The 26,966-nt window shown below is 32.0% G+C and overlaps 1 protein-coding gene across 1 annotated transcript in view; it reads right to left on the bottom strand.

Annotated features, from left to right (window-relative positions):
* LOC142327019 (uncharacterized) overlaps positions 1–26,966 on the bottom strand; it is a 101,272-nt gene that overhangs the window by 16,415 nt on the left and 57,891 nt on the right. Inside the window, exon 2 of the mRNA XM_075369780.1 lies at positions 8,168–8,270. Within this exon, the coding sequence (XP_075225895.1) occupies positions 8,168–8,170 (3 nt within the window). The 5' untranslated portion in view covers positions 8,171–8,270. The remainder of the gene's footprint in view (positions 1–8,167; positions 8,271–26,966) is intronic.

Genomic DNA, 26,966 nt, shown 5'->3' with positions numbered 1-26,966 from the left:
TTAAAAATGCATGCAAGTAAAAATATTTCTAAAACTTCTCTTGATTTAATTACAGTAATATTTATTTTATATATCTTGAAAAACTAATTCAACACTAAAACAGTGTGAAACTGGAATTTATTTATATACAAACACAAAGTACCAGAAAATTCGAGAAACTACCAAATTAACTAAGAGGCTAGTGTCATGTCATCTGGAAATAATTTACGAAGGCTTCCACAAACAATAACTAAGTGATTTGCAACAACTCCACTAATTATAGTATCCTATGACATTGGATTAAAAATGGAAATAAAATTATGAAAATTGTGTAATATTTTGCAGTGCCTGTGAGAAGGTATTGGCTCCCCAGGGGGCCAAGGTGCACTTTTTGGGAACCACTGCTCTGCAGTATGAGAAAATATTTTTTAATAAAGTAAGAAAATACTAAGAATCATAGAAAGATCAAAGATTTCTTTAATTAAAACCACTTTTTTTGCCTATTTAATAAAATATTTCTAAAACCTAAATAAACAGAAAAATATTACAGTATAAAAAATTTAAGTTTTATTTTGTTGAACTTTTATAACTGATAAAGTTTGTGGAACTTTAGATAAACAAGTTAAATATGAATCTATTTTAATACACATACATTATGGAAATTGAAACAATTTGTGTTTGGATATCATGAATTATACAGTTCAGAAGTAACTATTAAATTAAATGAGAGAACGGTATTTCTGTTACATTCTTGATAATTTCATTCAGGAATTTAATTGTGGATAATTTCAAACTTCTGCCTTTGTAAACCATGTACAGAATTCAAAACCATTAAGCATTATCTTGGGTTTCAATTTAATTTATTTATGGTGGTGAGATTTTCTTAATAAGTTTATGTATGCGTTAATGTTTTAGAATTAGTTGTATTAAGTACCACATTACATTGTTAAACTTTTAATTGAATAATTATATCATATTATAATAATTGATCTTACTATCTGACATTGATGTTAGATAAGGAAAGTTCTTAAATTAACTTGTTATTGTGCAAGAAGTAAATTTTATTGTAACTGCTTTTCTTTATACTATACTTTTTTTAGAATAAAATATTTTTTTTTTTTTAAACTTTTTTAATATTAATGTTTTATATCATATTATTAGTAAAAAATTAAGGAATTATTAAATATTAATTATTATATATTTATTATTATTAATAATATTATTATTATTATATTAAGCTGTTTTTTGCAAACCATTTGTATACTAATTCTCAACAAAAGATATGTGGTGAACAAAATGTATCACAGCTTAATTGTAAATAGAATCAGATGGTTAGCATGGCTTAAAATGATTAGCATCTTATGGCTAACCATCACAGTTAGTGTTATACAGATGCTGGATTCTTTTCGCAGATGTTTACAATCAGTGGTTGGTTTCTAAGTTGTGAAAAGAGGACAACTATCTCGAACTGTCTTGAATCAGCAAATTATGTTAATTGAATACTGTATGTGAGTAATGCCTAAACAATATTTATGGTGTGTGACTTTTGATAGTCATATATGTGACTACATATTCCAATGTAACATTTTTTGTGTTTTTCATTGGTGGGGGTTAGAAATAGATCATTCCAATTGAAAAATCTTGTTAATCTTGAAGTAAGGTCAAGGTCAAGTTCAAGGTCAAATTCAAGATCAGTATGAGTTGTCCCTCTCCAATCTGAGTAACTTTGTTTAGGTCATTTTTCTGTATTGTTCATAGGTACAAGAAAATCGATTAACATGAAACACCTATATATTATATATATACATCACCCCATGTGATTAAAATCTATGTATATATATTATATATATATATATATATATATATATATATATATGTATGTATGTGTGTGTGTGTGTGTGTGTGTGTGTGTGTGTGTGTGTGTGTGTGTGTGCTTGTATAAAATTTTGAGGCTCAAAATTCTCCAAACTACTATCAGTTTTATTGAAATTTTGATATGCATGTTAAAATTTTATGAAAATTGGTTGGAGTTGTTTCTGCGTTAACTTAAAGTAGACAACAAACAAACCTCAATTTGAGTTATTAATTTTGGGATCACATGGTTGGTTAGGATGATAAAAATAAATTTTCTTTACGTTTTGAGTATGAAAATACTATTCACTTAAATTCGGGAAAACCCAAAATATATATATATATATATATTGTAGAGCTATGTATCAATTTCTGAGGCTCGAAAATCTCCAAAATTACTAACTTAATTTTATTAAAATTTAAATCGTGGTAGAGGTGTATCTGAATTTATACATTTGAAAATTTGTGGAAGATTGATTTTTTTTCATTTTCTGTTTAGCCTCTGGAACCACCATAATGTATTACTTCAGAGAATAAATGACGATAATATGTATGAATGTAATTGAAGTGTAGCCTTGTATAGTCTGTCTGAGGTTGACCATTCCTGAGATGTGTGGTTAATTGAAACCCAACCACCAAAGGACACCAGTATCCACGATCTAATACTCAAATCCGTACAAAAGTAACAACTCTGGCATGTCTCTGACCTAGGGGAAGACACCCAACTCCTCCACCTCCCTTCATAGCCCTTATGAGGTTTACTGGAGATCATCTATGAAACCTCAGCTTTTGACATATTCCAGTCTACCTCGGCCAATCTGGTCGAGGTAGACTGGTAGACAGGATGTTCACAGAATTTAGCCCTGTGACCAAACCTGCAGCACTTAAAACAGCATTGGATATCATGTCCTGTGCAATATTAAAATTAATATGATTATGTTCAAAAGAAAGCTGCCTAATAATTCTGCGTATGTTCAAATCATGTGTACGGAGTCATCGCTAAATTCAATGTCATTTCGCAATTTCTCAGACGGTCAGAGAACGATTTTCCATTATCAAACCGAGTACATTGTGAATGACATTCTGATTTTAACTTATTGACGGTCTACCAGTACGCGGATAACTCTCAACTGAACTTCAGTCATTTTGAAAATTATATACCACTCATAAATTTATGTACCTTTCATAATTTTGTTTCTGAAACGAAATTTAATTTCACGAATAGCTCCATTTTCAGGAGAACTTGATAAAATAATGGTTGCTCCGTCATTATGCAATAAATAAACTCCTACAAAATGCACCTGTTACAATTGCAAGTACATAAAATGGCTGCTAAGTAAAGATTGACGCGCTCTAAGAGGTTATAAAAAAATAAGTATGTTCTCTAGGTATTAGTGATATGCACAAACAAATTTTACCGTTCGCATTCACATACTTTTCGAAAAAAATATTGAATATTTTTAACTACACTTAGTGCGTAAATAAAAAAAAAAATAATTGCCTAAAAATTAAGTCTATACGTAAGGGTGCATGCGAAGCTATAATGCTGTATGCTGCACCTGTCTGGGTTCATCCAATGAACCCATTCCTGTAACAATGTTACAGGAATATTTTATTGAGAGCCTAGCATCTATTTTTATTTGTGATTGATGATATAGTAGTGTCTCTTGAGAGCCAGTCCTTGTTATTTCTGATATTAAGCTCATTGATACCCTTGCGACTGAGCGCCAATTATATTTTGACGCTAAGAAGGAAGGCCAACTTATCTCTGGGCGCATAAAAGAAACAGACAACCAAGATTTCCATTTATGGTGGTTTGGTGGATTGAATCGTTCAATGGTTGTTAGACATGTGATATTTTTCCTGTTGAGAGAAGCATGCAGTTAGGTGGATTTCCCCCAATTGGCATATTACACAGTTTCTTAGGGTGTCTTCCCCAGGAGATTAGGATAGACATAAATGGTTAAATTCTGACAGTTAAACACACAGGGTGCTTATATAGTTTAGATTGAGCTCGGTGAGATTGCTCTACGTAGAAGGTTGGATGTTGTTTTATTGCAGCATTGATATGTCTGGTAAACTGCCAGGTTTCTCTGTTTAGAAGAGATTCTATTGTGGCTCTGAAAGCATGACTGCTGTTGTGTTCAAAAGGGATAAAAGGGATAGATTGTGTCTTTGTACGACGGCTCTCAAAGAATCATCGTGTTGTTGTCTGTGTGGTTGTTCAGAACTTGCATCTATATGTTGCAAGTTCATACTTTCAGTATAGAGACCCTATTGATCGTCATCTTGAGATCTGGGATCAACTCCTACGATTCTCTGGTACCAATCCAATCCTTATCGGTGCGGATTTGAATGAATTATTGCATTATTGTGGCATAGCGGTTTTACCGATGAAGACAGTGAACTAATAGAGGGCTTTTTAGTCCAATATGATCTACAGGTATTTAATGTACTTGGTAAGTTGCCCATCTACGCAGATATGGTAGATGGGTGTCGACTGTTTGTTGGAACCAACATCAATGTTTCCTGCCGATGTTTGCAGGTGTTTCATCATGGCTTACGCTGGATGATGGGCTCCTGCTGGTCGAAGGATGCACCATTGGCAAGTTTATTCCTGTCAGTGTTTGTGTCTGGAAGGTGGTGGATGATTGCTTAAGCGATCATCGATTTATTTCTTATGAGATTGCTGGTGGTTGGAGTGAGCACAACCAATATACCAATCCAGTTTAGCGTGGTCCTTTCCTCTACAGACATGCGGACTGAAAGAAATTTGTTGATTTTCTTTCTGCCAAACTTCGATTTTGGGATCGGGGTCTGGAGTCTTTGGATTTAGAGGACCTGGAAGACAGTTTGTCGGCAGCTTTCATCGATGCCGCCGAGTGCTCGATTCCCCGCTGTTCAGGTCGAGAGAGGCTTGCCCCATAGTGATGTAGGTAATGTTCAGTTTTGAAACAGAGGCTGTCTGTCGCTTAAGAAGAGTGTCTCAGCGTGAGGATTATCCTGAGCGGCAGTTCTTGTAGCTGAATATAGGGATCACAGGTCTCAGTAGTTTTATAAGTTTCATACGGGACGAATTCCTGGCGTGCATCCGTCCTTTGTGCATAAGCAGGAGAACAAGGATCCCTGGGGAGTTGTATGTAGGTTTTTGGGACACAAACGAAGGCAAGACGTTCTTCTGTCTGCTGTCTCGAACCGCCACGGTATAATTTTAGATACGATTGAAATTTTACACAGATTACTTGACCTGATAATGATTAAGCTGGAGAGACCGCATACTACCTGCGGGTGCGGCATGAGGTCGGTCATTGTCACTGAGGTTCATTGCCCTTGGAAATTACTGAGGCCGAGATGCATCAAGCTATGTGTAGTTTAGGTAGGAGCAAGCACTCGGGTTTCAATGGCAATACGTTGGAGCTCCTTGTTCGCTCGTTTGGAGTGAGCATGAGAATTATCACGCACTTTTTCAGTAAATTGTTTGGTGAATGCTTCCCGGTTTGTTGAAACAAGAGAATTGTAAAATCATTGGTTAAAGGTGATGACACGGATCCCACTGTTCACTATAGTGAAATGGAATATGTCCTGGTAATCTTCCTGGACATTTGTGTAGCGTTTAATAATCTGTGATGGCCCTCGGCCATTTATCAACTGCAAAGAAGAAAATGCACTGTGAGTGAATTGCAGGTCATTCAAAGTTACTTCAGTGATCGGGATGTGCTGCTCCGCGAGGGCAGCCATGAGGTAGCAAGATGCTGTCCAAGGGTTGTCCCCAGCGCATTTCTGGGTTGGATTCTTTGTTGTGGGAGGGGTGGGCTTCGATTCTGTTCTGCGGCTGAAGTTTCCCAGCGGGTGTCGCATCATGGCTTACGCTGAATGATCGGCTCCTGCTGGTTGAAGGATGATCGCGGAGGGAGGTAGAACTCCGAGCCATTCAGGCTTGTAGGATACTCGAGCTGTGAGGTCATCAACATAAGATGACGTTCAGCTCGTAGAAGACCACTTTGATATTCGTCAAAGGTCGTTTGGCAGTGATTCGGCGAGTCCATATCTCGATGGTAGGCCAGCGTGTAAAGTATGTTTAGTAAAAGTACCTTGGGAGTATTTCTAGATGAAAAAATGCAATTTATGTGACACCTTCAGTACGTCGCAGAGAAGGCCCGTAGACTTTCTTTGGTATTCGACGTGTGGTCAATCCTGATTGGGGTCTTAACTTTAAAATCATGAATAACCTGTATAAGGGCGTCTGCAAAGAAATTATACTATATGCGGCGCCAGTCTGGGCGGATAGGCTAAATTCAAAAGCTATCGGGATATATTATTGAGGGCTCAACGCCTAATTTTGGTAGCGGATGGCTACTGCATGATTTCACGGGTGGGGATCTTGGTAATTGCTGGCGTGAAACCGACAGATTTGCTTACATCAGAGAGGCAACAGCTTATAGTTGCCAAAAAGTTAGCCGAGTAAACTTCTGAAAAAATTCAGGAAATTGAACAACATGGCTGTGCTTTGTGCCAGGCCAAATGGGATGGGGCAGAGGGCGGACTTTATACGCATGGTCTCTTTCCAGATGGTGTTAGCTTGCAGGGTGCCTCTTGGGCAAATCCGAACAAATTCGTGACGCAATGTCTTTGTGCCCAGCGCTTTTAGGGACAGGCTGCAGAGGTTCGGTCTAGTGGACTCAGGAGTGTGTCCAACATAAAAAAGATGATGACGTTCATCATGTTTTTATGAATGCTCCAAGTACAACTCGTACTTGGAGCTCCGTAGAGAATCAACTCGATGCTCTACGGAGACTATTTGTCGGCTCGGTATTATCGGATCGGCGTTAGATCTCCGTGTTAATTGACGAAACCAGGCCGAATGGGTCATAGTGGTGAACTTCATCAATTACTTGGCAAAAAAAGAAAAGATTGCTGAGGTGGTCTAGGGAGCCGCTAGAGGTTTCCCGCTTTCCGTTTCTGTTTTTGTTGTTCTGTTACGTTTTTATTGTTGTTTTGTATTCATGGTTTTTGTTTATTATTGTTATTGTTATTATTTTGGTTTTTGTTTGTTATTCAGTCTTGTTTGAGATTTAGTTTAAATGCTTTTTCTTTTCTTTTCTTGAGAGTTCTTAATGATAGTAGTACACTGATGGGAATGTCACACGTGGTATTCGCATCGGTGGCATCTTAACTGAGGCAAGAACAAGGCTGAGAGATGCCTTTTTCTAAGGTTTTAAAAATCACCTCTGGTAAAGCCCATAAGGACTAGGTGTCATGGTGACCAAAACTCCCACATAGAGGAGGTCTTCCCCTATAGGGTCAGGATGGACAAGGTGCTTTTCAAGAGAGGTTGGCTAGATTTAGATTGATGAATTCAAGCTTATGTTCTGAGTGTAGGGGCATTGATTATGTGCACCATGACTTATATGTCTGCTCCAGGTACAAAGCTGAATGTACCAAAGTAGATAGAGAGCTTGCAAGGATCAATTATGGTTTTCATCTGCAAGATAATTGAAAAACTGAAAGGGAACAGAACATTCGCTTTCAGTTGCTAGCCTCCTTAGATTCTTAGCACTGCGGAGTATGGTTGAGAGGTTCTGATACTGTTGTAGATGTATAGATAGAATAGAAACTGGATGGCTAGGAGCTCACCTGGGTACTTGCTTCACCAAGATAGGTGTTTTGGCATCAAGCTCTGGATAGCTGAGATATTCGCTGTTAAGATGAGAATGGATGTTTGAAGAAATCTGTGATGAAGCTGTGGTGTGGTGTAGTTCACCTTGCTCCCAAAAGCAGACTAGAGCAGAGAGAGATAGGGTATGTTTTCATTAGAGGCTTATAAAATTTGTGAATCTGTATCTTAATTTCTAAATAAATCCATCAAGAAGACTTTGAGTAAATTAAATTGTGGGACAAAATTATTGCCATCAACACTTGTTTTGTGGGTATGAGGATAGTATTTTCAGTATTTAAAGATTCAATCAAGTAATTATCTGTGTGCACAGTCTAATTGAAGTTAGATATAGGAAGAGTTTTTGTGTGAAACCTCTGGTGTTAGAAGAAGGCGCAGTGATCACTCTTCCATGAATCTGTTAATTTGATAGTTGAGGGTTGTAAGTTTTGGTAGCTGACCTCTTTGGAAGAGGCCATATGAAGGTGATAGTAAGTTGTGTAAATACACCGATTGAAATGTCTGCTGAGGCAATTGTGAAGGCAGTTGTCTTCTCCTATGGGGGTAGAATGTGCTAGGAAGTCTTGGGGAAAAATAAGTAAAATATTTTTAAATTAATTTATTATTTATACAAGCTGATAGATAATCAAAGATAAAAAATATCTCAATATATATTTTACATACCATCTATTGACAGAAATTTGATTCCTTCAATATATGATGACAATGTCATTGGTTTTAACGATAACTGATTTGATAGAATAACCTCTCTTTGATTAGTTATAATCTGAAAAATAAAAAAGTTAAAAAAAATTAATAAAATTGTTAGTTAAAGAAAATACATCCTTATTACAGAAAAAAATGTTAGAAATTGCATATAAGTAATCTACGTACTACTTCTTAATTTGTATCTATAAAAAACAGGAACTGTTTTACAATTTGCCTATGTGGATCAAGAGAGACTGTGGTACAATCTTGATAAGAACAGTTAAAAAAAATACAAAAGAAAATTGATTAAAGTAGTTCCTATTAATAATATAAACTATAACTGTATAATAAATGAGTATTATTATATTAAATATAAAAGTTGAAGTTGTAGATAAATAAAATTACAATTCAGGAGGAACTAATGAATATTATTTGAGCGCCATCAACACTTGTTTTCTGGGTATGAGGATAGTATTTTCGGTGTTTAAAGACTCAATCAACTAATTATCTGAGTGCACAGTATAATTGAAGTTAGAGATAGGAAGAGTTTTTGTATGAAACCTCTGGTGTTAGAGGAAAGTGCAGTGATCGTGCTTCTTCGAATCTGTTAATTTGAGAGAATAAAGACAATATCATGAGAGCCAATCGTTATGTAACGGTAAGAGTAGTTTCATGAAAATCATGTATTCCCTTGCATTGATTAGGTACAGGAAACCATACATATTACACATAGTATGCAAGATATTTTAGAATCTCTAAGATTCACATCCCCAGAATTCCACTAGTATGTTGATTCTGATTTTGATTTCCCCTCGATCTTCAACTGCTTCTTAGTAAAAATCTTAAAAGTTTTAAAAGCAGAAGAGCATTGTGTAGTAGAACTCAAATGTTATTTAGGAAGTAAAACTAAAAAGAACAAACAAAATATTAAAAACAAATTTGAAAAAGGATGAAAAACATTTTATTTACCTATTTATTCATTCTTTAAGTATCATTATTTATTTAATTCATTTTTTGATGAAATGAGTATTTCAAAATACTCATTTCATTATTTATTATTTATTACACGTGCTTTATGATAGGTGAATTCTGTAGTGAATGAAAAAAAAATCCTGACCAGTATTTGAACCCAGAACCATCCAGAAAATACCAATATACCATTCAGGTAGGTTTAATAATATCAGACAGATTTTGAAGTTAGAAATAATTTTTTTTTTTAAATAAATCATTTACAGATTGTAGATTTTAATGTAGTAAAACACAGAAAACAAAATAAAGTAGTTTATTGATTGAATAATATATTATTACATGTTTACAATCATTATTAAACGTTCAGTTAACAAATTAATATTGAGTAAAATTTCAGTTACTTATTTACTAATGAGTCCAATTACAGGCTAATGCCCAATTTCAGCTGTTAAGATGAGGGATACATTTCATAACATAAGAAATACCAGACCATCAGAATTTGAATCCAGAAACTTCCAAGAAAAAGGCAGAAATACTACAAACCCATAAGAAGGTTGGCAAACAGCAATTTCAAAAAAAAAAAATTTGTTTTAAATAAAGATGTACCATAACAAAATATGAAAACAGATTATATAAAAAAATTTCAAATGAAGAAAAATATAATAAATTAAAGAAAAAGTATTACTTTAGTATAAAGTAATTATATCTACGACTTATGAAACTTAATATCTACTCTACAAAATACATAGAAAACCTATATTTATTCCAAATACTAAAAAGTTATTGGAAATCAATCTCTGTAGTTTGATGCAAAACTGTAAATAATTTTTTTATAATTTAAAAAAAATGTTATAAAGTTTATAAACCTGTACTTTTAGCATTATGATTCTTTATCAAAATTTGTTACTGAATGAATACGTGTGACATACTGTTGAAAATTTAGATAAAAAAATAAATTCAAAATGATATCCTGACACTAGACCTGATGCCACAGGCATTTTTATGGAATGCTGTGAAAAAAGCATGCACTACGAAATCAATAACATTGAAAGGACTTAAAGAACTGCTCAAATTTGCTTTTGAAGAAATAAATTCAAATCATACATTATGTAAAGCACTTTAACTCCATGTTCTGCAACGTGTGCAGCAATGTAATAATAATTATAATAGAGAGGTAAAACAGTTTAACAGATGTTAATGTCTAGGTAATTCAAATGTTAATTTCAATCAACAGGTAGTAATTCCTGACTCCTCTGATGCAGCTGTATATTGATTGAAACTGTTTTTATAAAAAGAAGACTCATATAATTTTGTTTTAATCACAATACAGTAACTAAAAACCTTTTTCTTTTTAAAGTATTACAAATAATGGGCTATTTTCAAACTTAAAAAATAAAATCTCAAATTTCAAACTTGAAAATTACCTACCTCTCATTATATTAAAGATAGTGAAAAAAATTATTTTGTTGAAATTATCTTTTCTTGACCATTTAAAATTAATCTGAATTAATACTTTAAAATATATAAACTAATTATTTATAATTACCTGTTAAATAATTAGCAAAAATAGCCAACTAGATAACAAGGGTTTTGCTCTCAACAGACTATACTACTTGGAAAGAAAGTTAAGTAGAACATTATAGAATGTATAAATGTAAATAAAGAATTATGTTAAAAAAAGACTGTTCTACACTTTCAGTTAAAGGTGTGAGACCTATGATGACCACATCTCTCCATCTCCCTACCAACTGTGACCAAAATTAAATGACATCAGTGACGTATTCAGAAATCACAATTTTATAAAAATCAGTTAATCCAGTCTGAAGGTACAGCAAAAAAATAAGTGATAAAAACATTATGCATATTAGCTCCCTTCTGAATTACAGAAATATATAACTAAAGTAACATACTAATGTAACGGAATCATCCAGTTAGTACAACAATGTGACTTTGAGTTCAGAAACAACAATAAAGAAAAAAAAAGGTTTTTTCCCCCATCTACTTGTGGGGGTTTGAATAACACTGAATGCCTTCAGAAAGTATCTTGTCCAAGTGGCAATAAATTACATGAAAAACTTTACTTGCATTCTGAATTTGAAAAATACAAATGCATTACCTCCAAATCAGCCCCTTTAAGTCTGAAGACATAAAAAAACACAGGCCAACATACATACATAGATTCTTCTGGAATTTTTTAATGCTAAAATCTCATTTTTTTATTAGAGGGAGTTATAAAATCTTAAGATTTCCAAAACCCTTGAAATGGAAAATTTGACTTGATTAACATACTTCCCTTATATTGCTGTACAGTCATAACTATATAGCTGGGAAAATAAAAATTCATTTCAAGTACAAAAAAAAACATTAAGGGTTCTTGGGGAACAACATACATTGTACTTTTTTTTCAGTGAGACAGACATCTATTGATTCATCTGTAGATTTTATATTTAATTCATAATTGATATCTATTTTACAACAAAAAAGTGAAACTTTTTCTTTTTTTTTGAGGAAAGTTAATATTTAGTATAATAATTTATGTTTCAAATTTGAGAAGTAAATCATAAAGATTTATTGTGAATATAAAATATGGAACTGTGGAGTTTAAATCATATTTTGCCAAATCAGTGAGTGAAGGTAAAAAGTTAAAAATGTGAAAATTTATATTTGCATACTACAATTACTTAATAAATGCCCTCATATCATTAATATTAAGGTGAAATTACTTATTTATTTTGATAAAGAGTTAAGAGATATTGCAGGTAAATGATATTGACTGCTGCACGTGTGGTTATGAAAGCTATAAATCAAATTAAAATTTCAACTAGTCTAAGCCTGATTTAAATAGATAATGCTTGGATTAAGACTAAGACTCATACATCTAACTTATCATGATCTCTACAATATGTTACTGGGAAGAGGGATGTGATCAGATCATGCAGTAGATGGTATATAATGCAGTAGATGTGGATAGGTAAGACTAATATCATATGGGGTAACTATTACTAATACTACTACTACTACTAATACTGGCTTATGAAGTGATAAATAATTACAGCAGAACATTGATTAACGAAGTTTCAGTCGACCGAGAATCTTGATTCATTAATTCTGAAGATAAGTTTGAATATGTATAAGCAATATTTAAAAAATGAAAAATTTTAACCTATCATTGTGTTTACATTTATAAATGTGCAGTCTTTTGCACAACAAAACTGTTTTTGCTGAACTCAACACAATAATTTGACTTACAAGAATCGGTCTTATTATGCTTCAATTGCCATTTTAAATAAATTATCGAGCCATTTAAAAAAAACGTTCCATCAAATTATTTAAAATAAAAAAAACAGGTTTTCTTTACAGAAACTGAATTTTTAGTTAATATTAATAATAAGGTTAAAAAAAAAATAATCGCTAAATTTTGAGCATCCATTATTATGTATACAGATAAGTGCTCAAATAATGTTTATTAACATTTTCTGAATTATGAATTATTTTGTAGCTATTTTTAATATCTTCATGTATTTTATCTTAATTTCATTTTTCATAATTTTTTTGTTTTAAATAATTAATATGGACTTTAATTAGATTTGTCTTTTTATGTAATAATTAACTGTGTATTCTGTGATGGTCTCTGATTAAGATTTTCCCTTGATCCATCCAGGCAAATGCTGGGGCATCTCCTTTTTTCCATGGATCTACTAATTTCTAACATGATCAGTATAATGTATTATTAACAGTTAAAGTTTTATTTATTGTCACCGGCCCATATATTCTGAAATTACGTATGTTACGATACTGTTACTTCTGTTGCAATATGCTTTAGCTGTTTCACCACAGACATGTGGCGAAATAGCTAAATGAGCAGTTAGTGTTTCCAGTAGTTAAAATACAACTTGGCAACATCAATTCAGTTGCGCTTATAAGAGGTACTAGTTCCAAATGATCAAAATTGTAAACTTATCATAAGAAATTGCATCAAAAGACAAATGTTATAATAAATGATAGTTTATATTAAAAGAACTGCTGGGCTTAATTTATTTATTTTTTTAAATCCTTATAATTTGCAACTGGCAGAAAATTCAGTTGGTGTCATAAGTGTTCAATCACATGAATAATGTATACTTAAACAGTTTCATCAAAATAGATAATTTTAAAAATAAAATTCTGTTGTTATTATTATTTATAAATGGTAATTCACTGAATACAAAATATCCCTCATTCAATAATTTTATGTTTTAATAATAAAAATTGATCTCAACACATCAGTAGTAGTAAAAAATTAATTCTTCAATATTTGCTTCATGCGAAAAAGTGTATTAAAATAATAAAATAAAATCAATAATACCCTTGCCACCACACCATCTGTAATGATGAAAGAACACAGAACTTTAAAAATAATGATAAAATTGGTTTATATATAGAGATAAAAATCAATCAGTCAATAATCGAAAATGAAATTATTTTGAAAAGTTTAGTATTCGACTTACTTTCTTGATACTTATGTATTTAAATGACAAATTGTAATTTTTGGCAATAAAAAAACCTCTTTTTTTGTTGAAAAAAGAAAAAATCTAAACTTCTTAGTTAAACGTTCTATGATGAACATATTTGCATCAATGTGCATGTGATTGCTCCATTTATTTACTTAGGTTTAAATTTCAAGAACACATAACATTAGGACTGTGTGGTATGGTGATTTCATACCAAAAAATAGACAATTTTGAGAGAGCAGCACTTAAGAAATTTAATTTTTCTGTATTTAACAGTTGAATTATTGTAACTGTTAAATACAGTCGGCTTCCGTGGCTCGAGTAGTAGTGTCTCAGCCTTTCATCCGGAGGTCCTGGGTTTGAATCTCGGTCAGGCATGGCATTTTTTACACATGCTACAAATCATTCATCTCATCTTCTGAAGCAATACCTAACAGTGGTCCTGAAGGTTAAACAAAAAAAAAAAAAAACTGATAAATACAGAAAAATATTCTATATAATTTATTCTACTACTTTCTTATATTTTATTAACACTCTGTATGATTTTACATACATGGATACTACCTTAAAAAGAAATGGGGAGATTTTCTTAATTTTTAAGAATGTACCTTAGTTATTTCATCAAATACAATTAACCCAAAAGAAATATAAAAAGTACTGTCATGAATGTATTGAATAAGGATAGATGTAAACTGGCAATATAACTGCAATAAGTACCAAGGTCCAAAGCTGAATATTTACCGTATTTTAACATTCAATAGTAATAAAACAATTTTGTTTAAAGCTTTTAAAATTTTTTTTTACATCTTTTAAGACTTCTTTGTTGAATATCAGTTTTAAAAGATTTTAACAAAGTTTTGATGCTTAAAATTTACTGCAACAGAATGAGTGACTACTGGGTTAGATTGTGTACTGGATAAGGTGTTTCTGATTTACAAGCCTGTCTTACAGTCAGACTTAGGCAATTAGAATCCTGCATCATCTAAATGAATGCATGAATTTGCTCTGCACTTAAGTAAAATTATTATGAATTATTTATAATAATCCGTTTAAACTTCTTAAAATGAAGCATAAAAAATTTCTTCCTCTAAGGAAGTATTTTATTCTTAGAACATAATAAGAACATCTTTACTGTATACAGTATCATGATAAGCCATTAAATAAAAATGTCTTCCTTCTTATTGAATTAGTCCTTTTTGCTCTTTTATCAACCAACTCCTACACAGAAATTAAAAACTTTTTCTACTGTTCATTTTCTTTACAAAACTTAGTTTAATTTATATCAAGATTTAGTATGCAAGTAAATAATTATCTAAAAAAAAGATTATTCTATTTTCTGAGTAAAATTTTGAAATAGTGATTATATCTCCTTACACTCTTGACTAATTGTAACCAAAATTAAATGGCATCAATGATCCATATTCAGCAGTCATTATACAGACTGTGCAACATAAAATCAAACCCATAATGAAACCACTACCCAACACTATTATGAAACACTATTTATGAAAGACTCTCATACAACTAGCGTGACTAGTGGATGTATATGTTACTACTGATTGTTGCTGCCGTTTGCCAGGTGGTTATGTGTTAGTGCAGTATACCTTTTGTTACAGTGCAGTATTTTGAGTGCAGTTGTGTTTATGTATGTGGAATACCTAGAAGTGAAGCTAAAGGACAGGTGATTGAAGAATGGCAGGCACAATGGGAAACATCAGACACTGGAGGCTGGACCAGAAGGATAATATTTCACACAACTGTTAGCTGGAGATGGTGAGTTTGGGCCTACCTCCAACGTTTTGGTAGTCGAATGACCCCAGACTGCCAATACTATAATGAAATTGACTTGGTAGAGCACTTGATATACAAATGTAATGGATGGGAACAGATTAGGCACTCATTTGTGAAAGCCAATTGCATCCGCAAAATATGTTGCAGGTACATCATAAAAGGAAAGCATGAATGGGATAATGTAGTCTCTATGGTAACCAGAATATAACAAATCAAGGAGAAAGATGCTAGGGACTGGGATGGGGACTGATAATGGTGGTAGGGAAATACAAGAGTAGCCCTGGTCATGAGAGAGTGGTTCACTGAGGTGGGCTGCTCTCAATGAGTGAACAGAGTTCCCTTCAGTTCAGTGGAAAAATGAAAAAGACTGGAGACCCGGCTAGATACTCTCCTTGGAGCGGAACTGATTTGAGGCATGGCACAAAGAAAAGACTGAGTCCCGGCCTACTGGGTGAGCGACCCCCGCAGGGCACGGCATCGCCGGATCCTGTGGTCCCAGGAGGTTAGAGGTCAGGCAATCACTGAGGATGCGCAATGTGTAACTGCTGGACCATCCTCAGTGGTCTTGAGAAAAAAAAGTTGTGTTTGTGTAAAATGCCTTATTCAATCCAGGAGAGGATAGCAGTAGTTGAGGTTTATATTCGTTCTGGATCGTTTGAAGATTCATGTCAAGTATTCGTAGATAAATTTCTTCTGAATGCCTGTATTCCAACAAAAAGTACCATACACGATTTAGTTAAATAATGGCGTACAACAGGTTCGGTTTCAAATGCAAAACGAAATAGGCAACCTTTCGTTAGTACTCTACAGGCCATTGTCGATATTGAAAGGAGAATTACAGCCAGTCAAAAAAAATCACTACTCAAGTTATCCCAACGATCTGGTGTTATATACACATCTTGTCGTAAAATTCTTAATGAATTAAAATTAAAACCGTACCGCATTACAACTATGCAACAACTGAAGGAGACAGATAAACCGAAACGACCTGATTATTGCACCTTTTTTGAAAACATTGTTAGTAGACAGACAGACCCGATATCGTATTTCATGTCAGACGAGGCACGGTTTCATTTATCAGGCCATTTCGTTAATACGCAGATTACCAGATATTGGATAACGAGGAATCCTGACGAGATATTTGAGCGTCCACTTCACGATGAGAAAATTGGTGTTTGGTGTGTCGTATCCAGTAATTGTATAGTGGCACCAATATTTTTTTACCGGACTATCAATACACAAATTTAGCTCACAATTTTCGAAAAATTCTATGCGCAATTAACCGATAATGAAAAAAATATACAGCTTCTTCCAATAAGATGGAGCAACTTGTCACACATCAAATGTTTCACTAAATCATGCTCGTGCAACTTTCACAAATGAACGAGCTGTCAGCAGAAGACAGTGGCCTTCAAGTTCCCCAGAGTTGTTTACTTGCGAATTTTTTCTTTGTGGCTATTTAAAGGAGGTAGTTTACGGATCTAATCCCCATAATATTGATGAACTGAAGGTGAACATTCAACGAGAAATCAACGCAATTGACAACAACGTTTTGCGTCAGACGACTCTCAATATGATCAGTCGAGTACAAAAGTGCATCGATTTTGAACATCTTTTGTAACAATAAGGTAAATGAATGCAATATTCAAATTACGTTTTATGTTTTTCTCATTTAATTTACCGTATCATTCATAAAATTAAATTTTAACATAACTTACCAATTCTGCAGCGGTTATGCTATGGGTTCGGTTTTATGTTGCTCACTCTGTATAAAATTTCATAAAGATCAGTTAATTCAGTCTGATGACATTGTGTAAAACAACTTACAAAAAAAGCAAAAAATTAAAAAAAAAAAATTAAAAAAAGTTTATTTTCTTCCCCAGAATGAAATTATCCAAATATATAACAAAAGTCTTTTGAAATGGAATCATCTAATTACTACAAGAATGTGACTTTAAATACAGAAACGATAAAAAAAGGTTTTTTATCCCCACCAATTTTGGCATGAATAAGACCAATCACCATCAGATTATCAGACTATCTTAGCTACCTAAGTGGCATTAAATTATGAGAAAAGATTTATCCTTTGAATAAAATTCTGCAATATGAGACTCATACAGTTTGTACTTCAAACCTCCCCCTTCAATGCCAAATTTCATCCAGATTAGTACATCCATTCTAAAGACATTAAACAAAAAATAGGCCAACCAAAAAACATCCTTCTGAAAATAAATTTTTATGTTAGATTAAATAAATTTTGTTGTAACAGTGAGAAAAAAATGAGTGATATATTACTTTTAAATGGTAAAGAAATGTAAAATTATAATTCAAAGTAATTTTATATAAATTGTAACAGATGTTAAGTGGGGTTTGAGCTAAATATAAATATATATATTAAAATTACTAGCTTTAATGGTGAGATAATATATGGTGGTGGATAAAATAAATTGGCAAGAACTACACGTCAAGATTCACGAGGTGAGGATAATGAATGGTAAAATTAGAAACATATGATTATTTCATTTCCATGTGAAAACATGTGAAGATTAATGCAAAAAAAAACTATACAGAGAAACAAAGATTTTTGAGACTAAAAGAATATCGTAATTAAATTAATCAAGTAAATTTGGTTTCTCATAAATTAAGGTATTTATAAGTTTTGTGGGATTTATTTTTTAAATAAATGCTTAAGAGGTTCAATAAATTATACTGGAAACCCAGTAATCTATCCCTCGCTTATTCTGCATCAGCAAAAATCTAGATTAATCATTAATTATTTTTAATGTCAAACTTTTTATTTACAGGAGGAAAATTAAAATATATAATGTCGTTAGTTTCTTTATTAGATTATTTAAATAGAATTCAATGAGAAATTTTCAGTTTATTTATTTTCATTCAAGATTAATATTGAAATATTTATTGAGAAGTTATAGAGTCATTTTTCGAAACTGCATTATCTACCCATGATCACGAGTTAAAATTTTCCAAAACAACTACTTGCTTTTAATAAAAGTACAATAATAAATTAAATTTGGTTTTCATACAAAATTTTATTTATCACATTTCTTTCATCTTTTCATGAAAGTTACTGTTAAAAATTTTATACAACTATTTCAGAATAGTATTGACCAAAATTACTGACAATAAACATCCCAATTTGTGCTGCTTCTTATTTTAAGCAGGTATAGCCAAGCAGTTGTAGCAAGGCACTTGCAGAGGGAAATATATGTACAGCTGTAAGTAGAGGGGAAAGCGCACTGCTAGAATGGCTTCATTATTCATTGGTTTATATTATACCATTTTATAATTATAAAAATAACGAAGGGAAGTATAATTTATAAATCCTTTATTCTGATCATTTCATTATTATCTAATGATAATTACATAATGATGCATTACATAGATAATGTCAGAAACATGATCTAACATAGAGTTGCTACTTAATGGATAAAAAAAGGAACTGCCTATTTTCCTGAATTGATCCAGGAAACCACAGTAAAACTTTGATCAGAGTAACATAACAGGATATGCATAATTAATTACAAGATAAAAAATAGATCTAATTATAAAATAAATAATAATGATTTAAAATACAAATAAATGAATTTACATTATGGTATACAAAAAGTTACTAAGTATAAAAAATAACTACAAAATAATTCACGATTTGGATGGCATCAATTAGAATTATATAAGCATATATTTACTATGTATAACTTGCTCTGAATGCAAAAAGTTCCAAGAAGTTAATTTTTTTTTTTAAATTGACATTCTTTAAAAATTCATTGAGAATGATACTATTTCTGTAAGAGAAAATCTTTCAGTTTTATGTTACATAAACTGGTGGGAAGATTCTTTAAACAATTTAGTAATTTATTAAAAGTAGAGATGGAAACATAATAAAGTCCTTTCTTGTTACTGAAGTGCTGTGTGGAATTACACAACTTTTTGAGGGAGCCCAAAAGATAGTATACTTCAGACAGGAGTAATAAATATTTAATAATGATAACAAGCTTAGCATTTTATTAAGATACTACAAAGCAGAGCAATATGGTTTGATTTTTTCCAAAATGAGATGTATTGTTCATCAAAATGGTTTAAATAAGTCTGTCATCTTAAATACCCAAGAAATTTTGCAGTCCGCAACAGAGATGCAATTAAATATTTTTTATTAAATAATTTTACTTATTTATTAGCTAAAGTTGATGACCAGAGTACTGTTTTTATTTAAAAACATTATAAATTTTTATGATGAATGAAAAATGAGTAATTATTAGCCTCTTACTAGGAACAGACCCAGGACTACATTAGTTGACTTGAACTTAATACCAAAAATTGTGGTAATGTATCTATTCATTTAAATTTTCATTATTTAAATGTTATAAATATATTTACTCATAATATAAATATATTTTTTGCTATGTAAAATACTTTTTATATTTTCAAATCAATAAATAAACATACATTATAAAATAAGTTTTTTTTATAATTAGGTTTTGTGCTTATTTCATGACTGGTTGGATTGAAAGAAATAGATTAGTGTCAGTAAAGATAGATGGATAGCATTCAAAATCCTTTAAACGAAAAGAGAGATACAAGGTAGCATAAATCAATAGGACTGAGTAAAGGGGACAAAAGAATGTGCTAATGACACGTGAACAGGATTGCAAGTGGGATTTAAAAGTGATGTGAGCCTTTGGGAGATGAGAATTGTTAAGGGGTTGAACGTAATGCTACGAGAAAGATTTTCAAACGGTTAACAATTTTATATATAAATGGAATTCTTTAATTTTATCAACCTATCAACCTGAAAATAAAAAATAAATTGATACTTGCATGTTTTTTTTATGAATAAATAAATCTTTTATTCTAATTCTCATGTAATAATACATTATACAACTAATATCAACAATGGTTAAGTATGCTACTTCAAAATTAAAAGAAAAAAAAAGAATGCTTCAGCATTTGCCTGTGCAAATATGGAAAACTCTGTTATAAAACCTTGATAACAAAATACACAATTATAAAAATAAAAAAAAAAATAGTGAACAAAATTCATACAAATTCAATAAAAAATAATAAAATTATGAAGTAATAATTAAGTAAAAATGTGAAGATACTAAATAATAAGAGAGAAAAAAGTGAAGAAGCTTAGAAGTGAAGAAGTTTATAAACAATGTATGCACATGCTTAACTTAAATTAAATAAAAATGTGAAAATCAGGTTTTTTCTTTATTAATTTTTTTAAGGTATTACTTAAAAACTCTTGACAAGATATATATGCATATCATCCATCGCTTGGTCGGCAAAACCTGTGTTAAAACACAAAATTTTGCAGAGAAGCAAAAAGAAAAAACAAAATAATGTTAAAAACTTTTATATAGTACAATGTAGATTTGAAGTGTGGTTTCATGGAATTATAAACTTTTTAACATATGTTAAATTATTTTTAAGTGCTATTACTATCTTAAACTAATTAAATGCATAAATATTTTTTTTTGTCAGATAGGAATTTTGCACATATTCTGTATCTCATGTAAAAGATATTACTGAGAAATATTCAGTATCTTGATAAATATTAAGATACTAAGTAGATATATGAATACAAATCTATTTAAAATAAAATAGAAACAACATACAATAAACATTAAAAAAATTAAATATAAAAAGTTAAATAAGAAAATAAAGCATTCTTTTTTTAATGAAACTGTTACTGCCCTACATGAATGAAACATTATTAAAAATAATAACAGTTTCATTCTGTACAAGTTTCTTCTTATGCATTTCATTTCACTCTCAACTAAGATTGTTTTAAAATGAATAGTGACATTTTTTCTTACATAGCAGTCTTTGTACTTAGTCACTGATTACTGAACTCGAATGTAACCTTTTAATATTTTATGATAGCTTACAGTTAGGTTTTCTTTGTGAAAAAATATTGCAATCGTATTTGAAATTCAATTTTTAATATAACTCCCCATCTGGAGTGTTCTTTAGTTTACACATATGAACAGTTAAGTCACGTGATTTTCTTACAGGTTTGATCGATACAAAGTTACATTTTTCCCAGCATATTTCTTGAAAGATGTATGATCAACTACAGAGTGTCCCATATAAAACGCAACCCAACCTTATATTGGTAGGTACTGAAATAATAAAAAGGCATGTGTAAATGTAAATGTAATTTTTATTATTACCATCCATTACCTTACATTTAGAGTAAATGTTGGAAGTGGCCGCCATCTTCTTGAATACAAGCTTCAATTCTTTTTACAGCGTTTCTTGCAACTTTTTTCAAAGTGTGTGGCTGATATTTAATACAGCTTGTTCTATATTGACTTTCAATCGTTCAAGTGTTCGTGGTTTGTTGCTGTAGGCTTTTTCTTTGAGGTAACCCCGTAGAAAAATATCCGCCGCGGTCAAATCTGGAGATCTTGGTGGCCACAAGCCTCGACCGATAACACGATTACCAAAGAATTCCTCGACGAAATCAGAAGTTGAACCTGCGTAGTGCGATGTCAAACCGTCATGTTGTAGCCAGCAGTGTCTGTCTTCCTCTTCCAAGAGTGCGATGAACTGAAATAAAATATCCTGATATCGTTCTGCATTAATGGTGTACTCGGAAAAAATAGGACCGATTATTTTCTTCCGCGATATCGCGCACCACACGCCCAACTTCTGCGGGTGTAATTGTTTTTCGTGATAAACGTGGGGATTTTCAGCACTCCAAATTCTACTGTTTTGGCTGTTTACGTAGCCATTCAAATGAAACCGTGCTTCATCTGTGAAAAATAACGAATCCATAACATTAATTCCGTCACGCAGAAATCGACGGAACCATTGACAATATTGTAGCCGTTTATCTTTGTCGGGCTCAAGAAGTTGATGAACCGTTTGAATGCGATAAGGTCGTAATTGTAATTGCTTGTTCGCCCGATGAACAGTTGATTTAGACAAACTAATTTCAGCAGACAAACGTCTGATCGATTTATTTGGCGAGGCGTGTAATCGGTCTTTGATTTCAGTGACTATCTGTATTCAACACTGACGCAGATCTTTTGTGTTCCTTGTTATTAACAGAACCAGTTTCTCTAAATTTTGCGACTAACCTTAATACTGATGTTTTGTTAGGAGCTGGTTTATCTGGGTACTTATGGCGAAACAAATCTTACTGCAACCACTGATTTCGTACTGAAGTACGACTCGACAATGAAAACACGTTCATCTAGCGAAAACACCAACTTGTCTCTAGCAATACACTGAACGTTATGATTGCATTGTTGTTGCTATCGGTAGTGTTCTACTGCGTCGCCGCGATGTTCAGATGTTGGACGAGTCCATTTCAGTAACGAGTAGGGGCTTGACTTTTAAAATTTCATGGATGAGTGATTGATGGGTTGCGTTTAATATGGGACACTCTGTATATTTACTACTTTTACGACATGTATTACCTAATTCAATATCGGCAGACGAACACGGTAGCAACTCAGATGTGAGCTGGCGCACAGTATACGTACGTGCTGATACAAGCATCACTACCGCCGCGCAGTTTTCCCACGGTAGCGGCGCTGCGGGCCCACCTCTCTCAGGCTCCAATAAAAGAGCGTGCACGAGAATGAATTTTCAATTCATCGTCGACCCCTACCTGAAGAATACCAAGAAGAAGGAGAAGAAGATGGAAGAAGACAGAAGAAGTTCCCTGACCACCTCAACGTTCGCACAGGATGCCAACATTCGCACAGGGGCAGCAGGCCTGGCCGGCCCGCCGAGGGAGCCGCTGGACGCGGACGCTACCTTCCCGCTTCAACTCGCCGGGCTTCAATCGCCCTGACCGGCGGACTCAGTAGCAGTAGCCGGCCCAGGATCGCTCAGGGAGAACCGCCTCGGCCGCGAAGGACGACCGACGACGACCCAACACTTTGGGGTTCTGAGTGCGACCACTGCCACGCTGTAGTGGGGACCCAACTGCCGCTGAGGGGAAGCCCGGTTTGACTTCAATGGACGAGCCGCAACTCCCCGACTTCGCCAGAGACGAGCTTTCGGACTCAACAGCTCTTTTCAGAGCTAATGCGAAAAACGGCCCTTTTCAGGGTTATCAGTATGTTAGTAAGTGCCATGAGCCGTCAAAACCATTCAGCGACACTATGTACAAGTGTTTGCTTTTTGTCATATATATATATATATATATATATTTCCGCAATTTAATCATTGACAGCTTGAAAAACTAAAGTAGTGTAGACACTGTCTGCTTTCATCATTGCGTGTTCTTTTTGTCAAAGCAATGTTCAGTTGTAATAGAACAACTTATAACATTTAAAACACTTGTCAAAGTTTTGTTCCTGTTTTGATAGGTTCACCTATATGTTATCAAAACAATGATTTTAAAAATATTTTTTATGATATAATCCACCATACGTGAAGTGAATACATTGCCCGATACATCATTATCTTCATGCCACATAAACAAATTTACATCATTGTCATTAATTCTATATATTGCAAAGCTGTGGACTTGCAATTTTTGTCTATAACACATTGATGATGCCATAATAACTGGACAAGTCATAACACTTTGCAGATCTATTGATAGAGTTAATAGCTCAGAACTATTCTTGGCAATTTCTCTTATCTTATTTTTCTCTGCTCAAGCAATATCTTTCATCTTGTAGTGGTTATTATATCATTTTTTCCCAATAAATTCTGTTTTAAATTCACAAAATTGTGTTGAGAATAGCTATACTGTTTTTTTTAACAAAACTTCATAACATTTTTTCATGATGTGGCGTTATTTGTTTCCCTTCTCACCATTATAAAAAGAAAACTTTAAGTATATGTACTACTGATAGAAAAGTAGATTAAAAATTATCCTCTTTGATGATTTTCTGTAGTAATGAATGGCTTAGCACTTTTTATATACTATTGAGTCGCACTTTCATTATGTTTTCAGATATTATTGCTATTATACACATAAAATAGTAAAAATAGTAAAATATATAATATAATAACTATTCTTACTGTTTTACTTCAGAAATATTAAATGGTGTTTTTTTATCATGGTATTTATTTTTTTCATTATTTTTTGTATCTTGAAATATCTTAACCCATTTTTGTATTTTAAAGAAACTTCTCCTAAATTTAATGTGTCAAACTCTCGCTTTTTCATCATTAATTTTATACAGAAAAAATCTGAGGTCTTTTCTAACAGACCATTTTGTACTCTTCTGGCTTATTTCATCTTCAATATTATCTCTTATTTTCTTCATTTCTTAATTCTACATGTGGTCACACATCCTTTTTAATGTTTGCTTTGTTTTCTTCCCACATTTGTAGCAACCAAAAAGTGGAACGCTCTGCTTTTATTTTTATCAAGAATATAACCATGTAAAAATGTCCTTTCAATTGTTTTTGGTTGAACATTATGATTGCATTTTTGTTTAATTTTTCCTGCCTTTTTAGGAATTTTATGATGAAAAACTGTGTTCACTTTTTTATAGCCACTATATACCGTACCCAACACTGCATTTTTATTTTCTTGGCTATAGCTCTATGCAGGAGCATAACTACAAAGGAAAAGTATAGCAATTGGCCAAAATTTAGTATCAGAGTTTTTGCAAATATTGACATTTCAAGATCCCCTTTATTAAAAATACACAAAATAGAAATTAATGATACTCAGAAGTTGTAGGTATTGATGGCATTATACTTGGACAAAGTTAAAAAAGTAGAGGGAGGCCTTTTTGCAATTTTTAAATCATGATTTTTTGTGTAGTGGTTGTAGAAAACTGAGCTTTAGTACAATAAAAGTGCTTATTAAGTTATTTAAAATTTCCAAGTTTATTTATTTATATATCCAAACTTCAATAACTGGTTAGGATATATATTCCATCCTAACTTTTCCATGATTTTTGACCCCATTTGACTAGAAGGCTTCGTGGTACCCATGTACAACGAATGTAATTTTTTTTTGGAAACTATAATTTTTTTAGTCTCATTGAATAACATTGTACGATACTGGGCAACCTTATTAAAGTAAATAATAACTACAATAAATAAACTTTTAAGTCATAAAAAAGAAGAGGACTCAACATGACACCGTATTTAAAATATCATTGTTTAAACTTTAATTTTTTAAAATCAAATTTTGTATGTGCAGAGTGTATCATAAAGTTCTTCCAGGTTCTACCATAACCTATTATAATATAACCCAGTTCTATTCATAAACTATTGTGCTCAAGAAAATAATGGTAAAAGTTCATATAAACATATATCCATGCTTTGTTTGTAGGTTACGGCTAGTGAAAGATTTCGCTCAGATTTCAGCTACCCCAGTGAATTAAGATTGTACTGAAATTTTTAGGACATTAATTAGGGAGCAGAATTAGTGGTTTCTTATCGTTTTTGACCTAATAAATCAATAAAATAGGTCTCAGAACCTTATCTGCGGTTGTGAGAAATATTGGGTGAAAATCAACAAAGTAGGATAATAAAACCCTGTTTATTATGTTTGATTAACAATAATTATGTTAAATGGGTAATAAACACATAAAAATTTGCAACAAAACTTATAGAGAATTTAATTCTGAACAAAATGTTATAAAATAAGCTGAATAGAACAAAGAAAAGCTAGTAAAATTTGAACTTTATTTAAAAACAGTACACTAGACCAAAGTGCGTTACATGTGCCAATTTATAATAAATGTTCAAAAACGAGCCCGCCATTTTCAATTACACATGTATTTTATACTAACATTTACATTTTATTATTTTTTATATTATAATTATATATTTTATATAAAGACAGAATAGTACCTCATCTATTTAATGAAATAATACATAAATTGATTTTTGTTTTTTCTTAGATAGTTAATCTTGGTATTAATTATTATACATAATGGTGCATTAATTGTCCTTCCTGGCAGTTAATTAGCTTGAAAGGGGAGAATACTACATTTCTATACTCCAGATATTGGTATTTTTTTTTAATATTGTATTTCAAAGTTCTTAAATCTTGAAATATTAAAATCTACTTTGCAAAGATTTTTACAGTTAGGTGTACCTAACCTATATGTGATACTTAGTGTCATTTTTTCTGTGTCTTGTGAATGGTTTAATCTAAAATAATTGTAAAATTATAAATTGAAGTGAACAGTCTACTAAAAAAAAAAGACTTAACTCTTAAAAGGACATTTTACAATTCATTCAACATTTTAGGAATTCTAAAGCAAAAGAGCTTCTTTTGCTCTGCTGAGGTAAAGGAATTGATACAGAGCTGGAAGTATATTACAGTTTTGGACATATAAAAATTTTAATTGTTCATATATTTTTATGTTATAAAAAAAAAAAATACTACTAGAAAAAAATAAAAAAATTTGAAAAAGCCCATTTCATTCCTAAAATTTTCAGATTTATTAATGTTTCTACAAATGTTTCAACTTTATAATTTGAAAATTGATTATTTTCAGAATATAAAGTTTGATTTATTCATGGCCAAAATACAGAAGATTGAAAAAGACATCAATTTTTTG

Source organism: Lycorma delicatula, chromosome 6 (genome assembly GCF_047948215.1).
Source record: "Lycorma delicatula isolate Av1 chromosome 6, ASM4794821v1, whole genome shotgun sequence".
NCBI lineage: Eukaryota > Metazoa > Arthropoda > Insecta > Hemiptera > Fulgoridae > Lycorma > Lycorma delicatula.
This window is presented reverse-complemented; position numbering and strand designations above follow the sequence as displayed.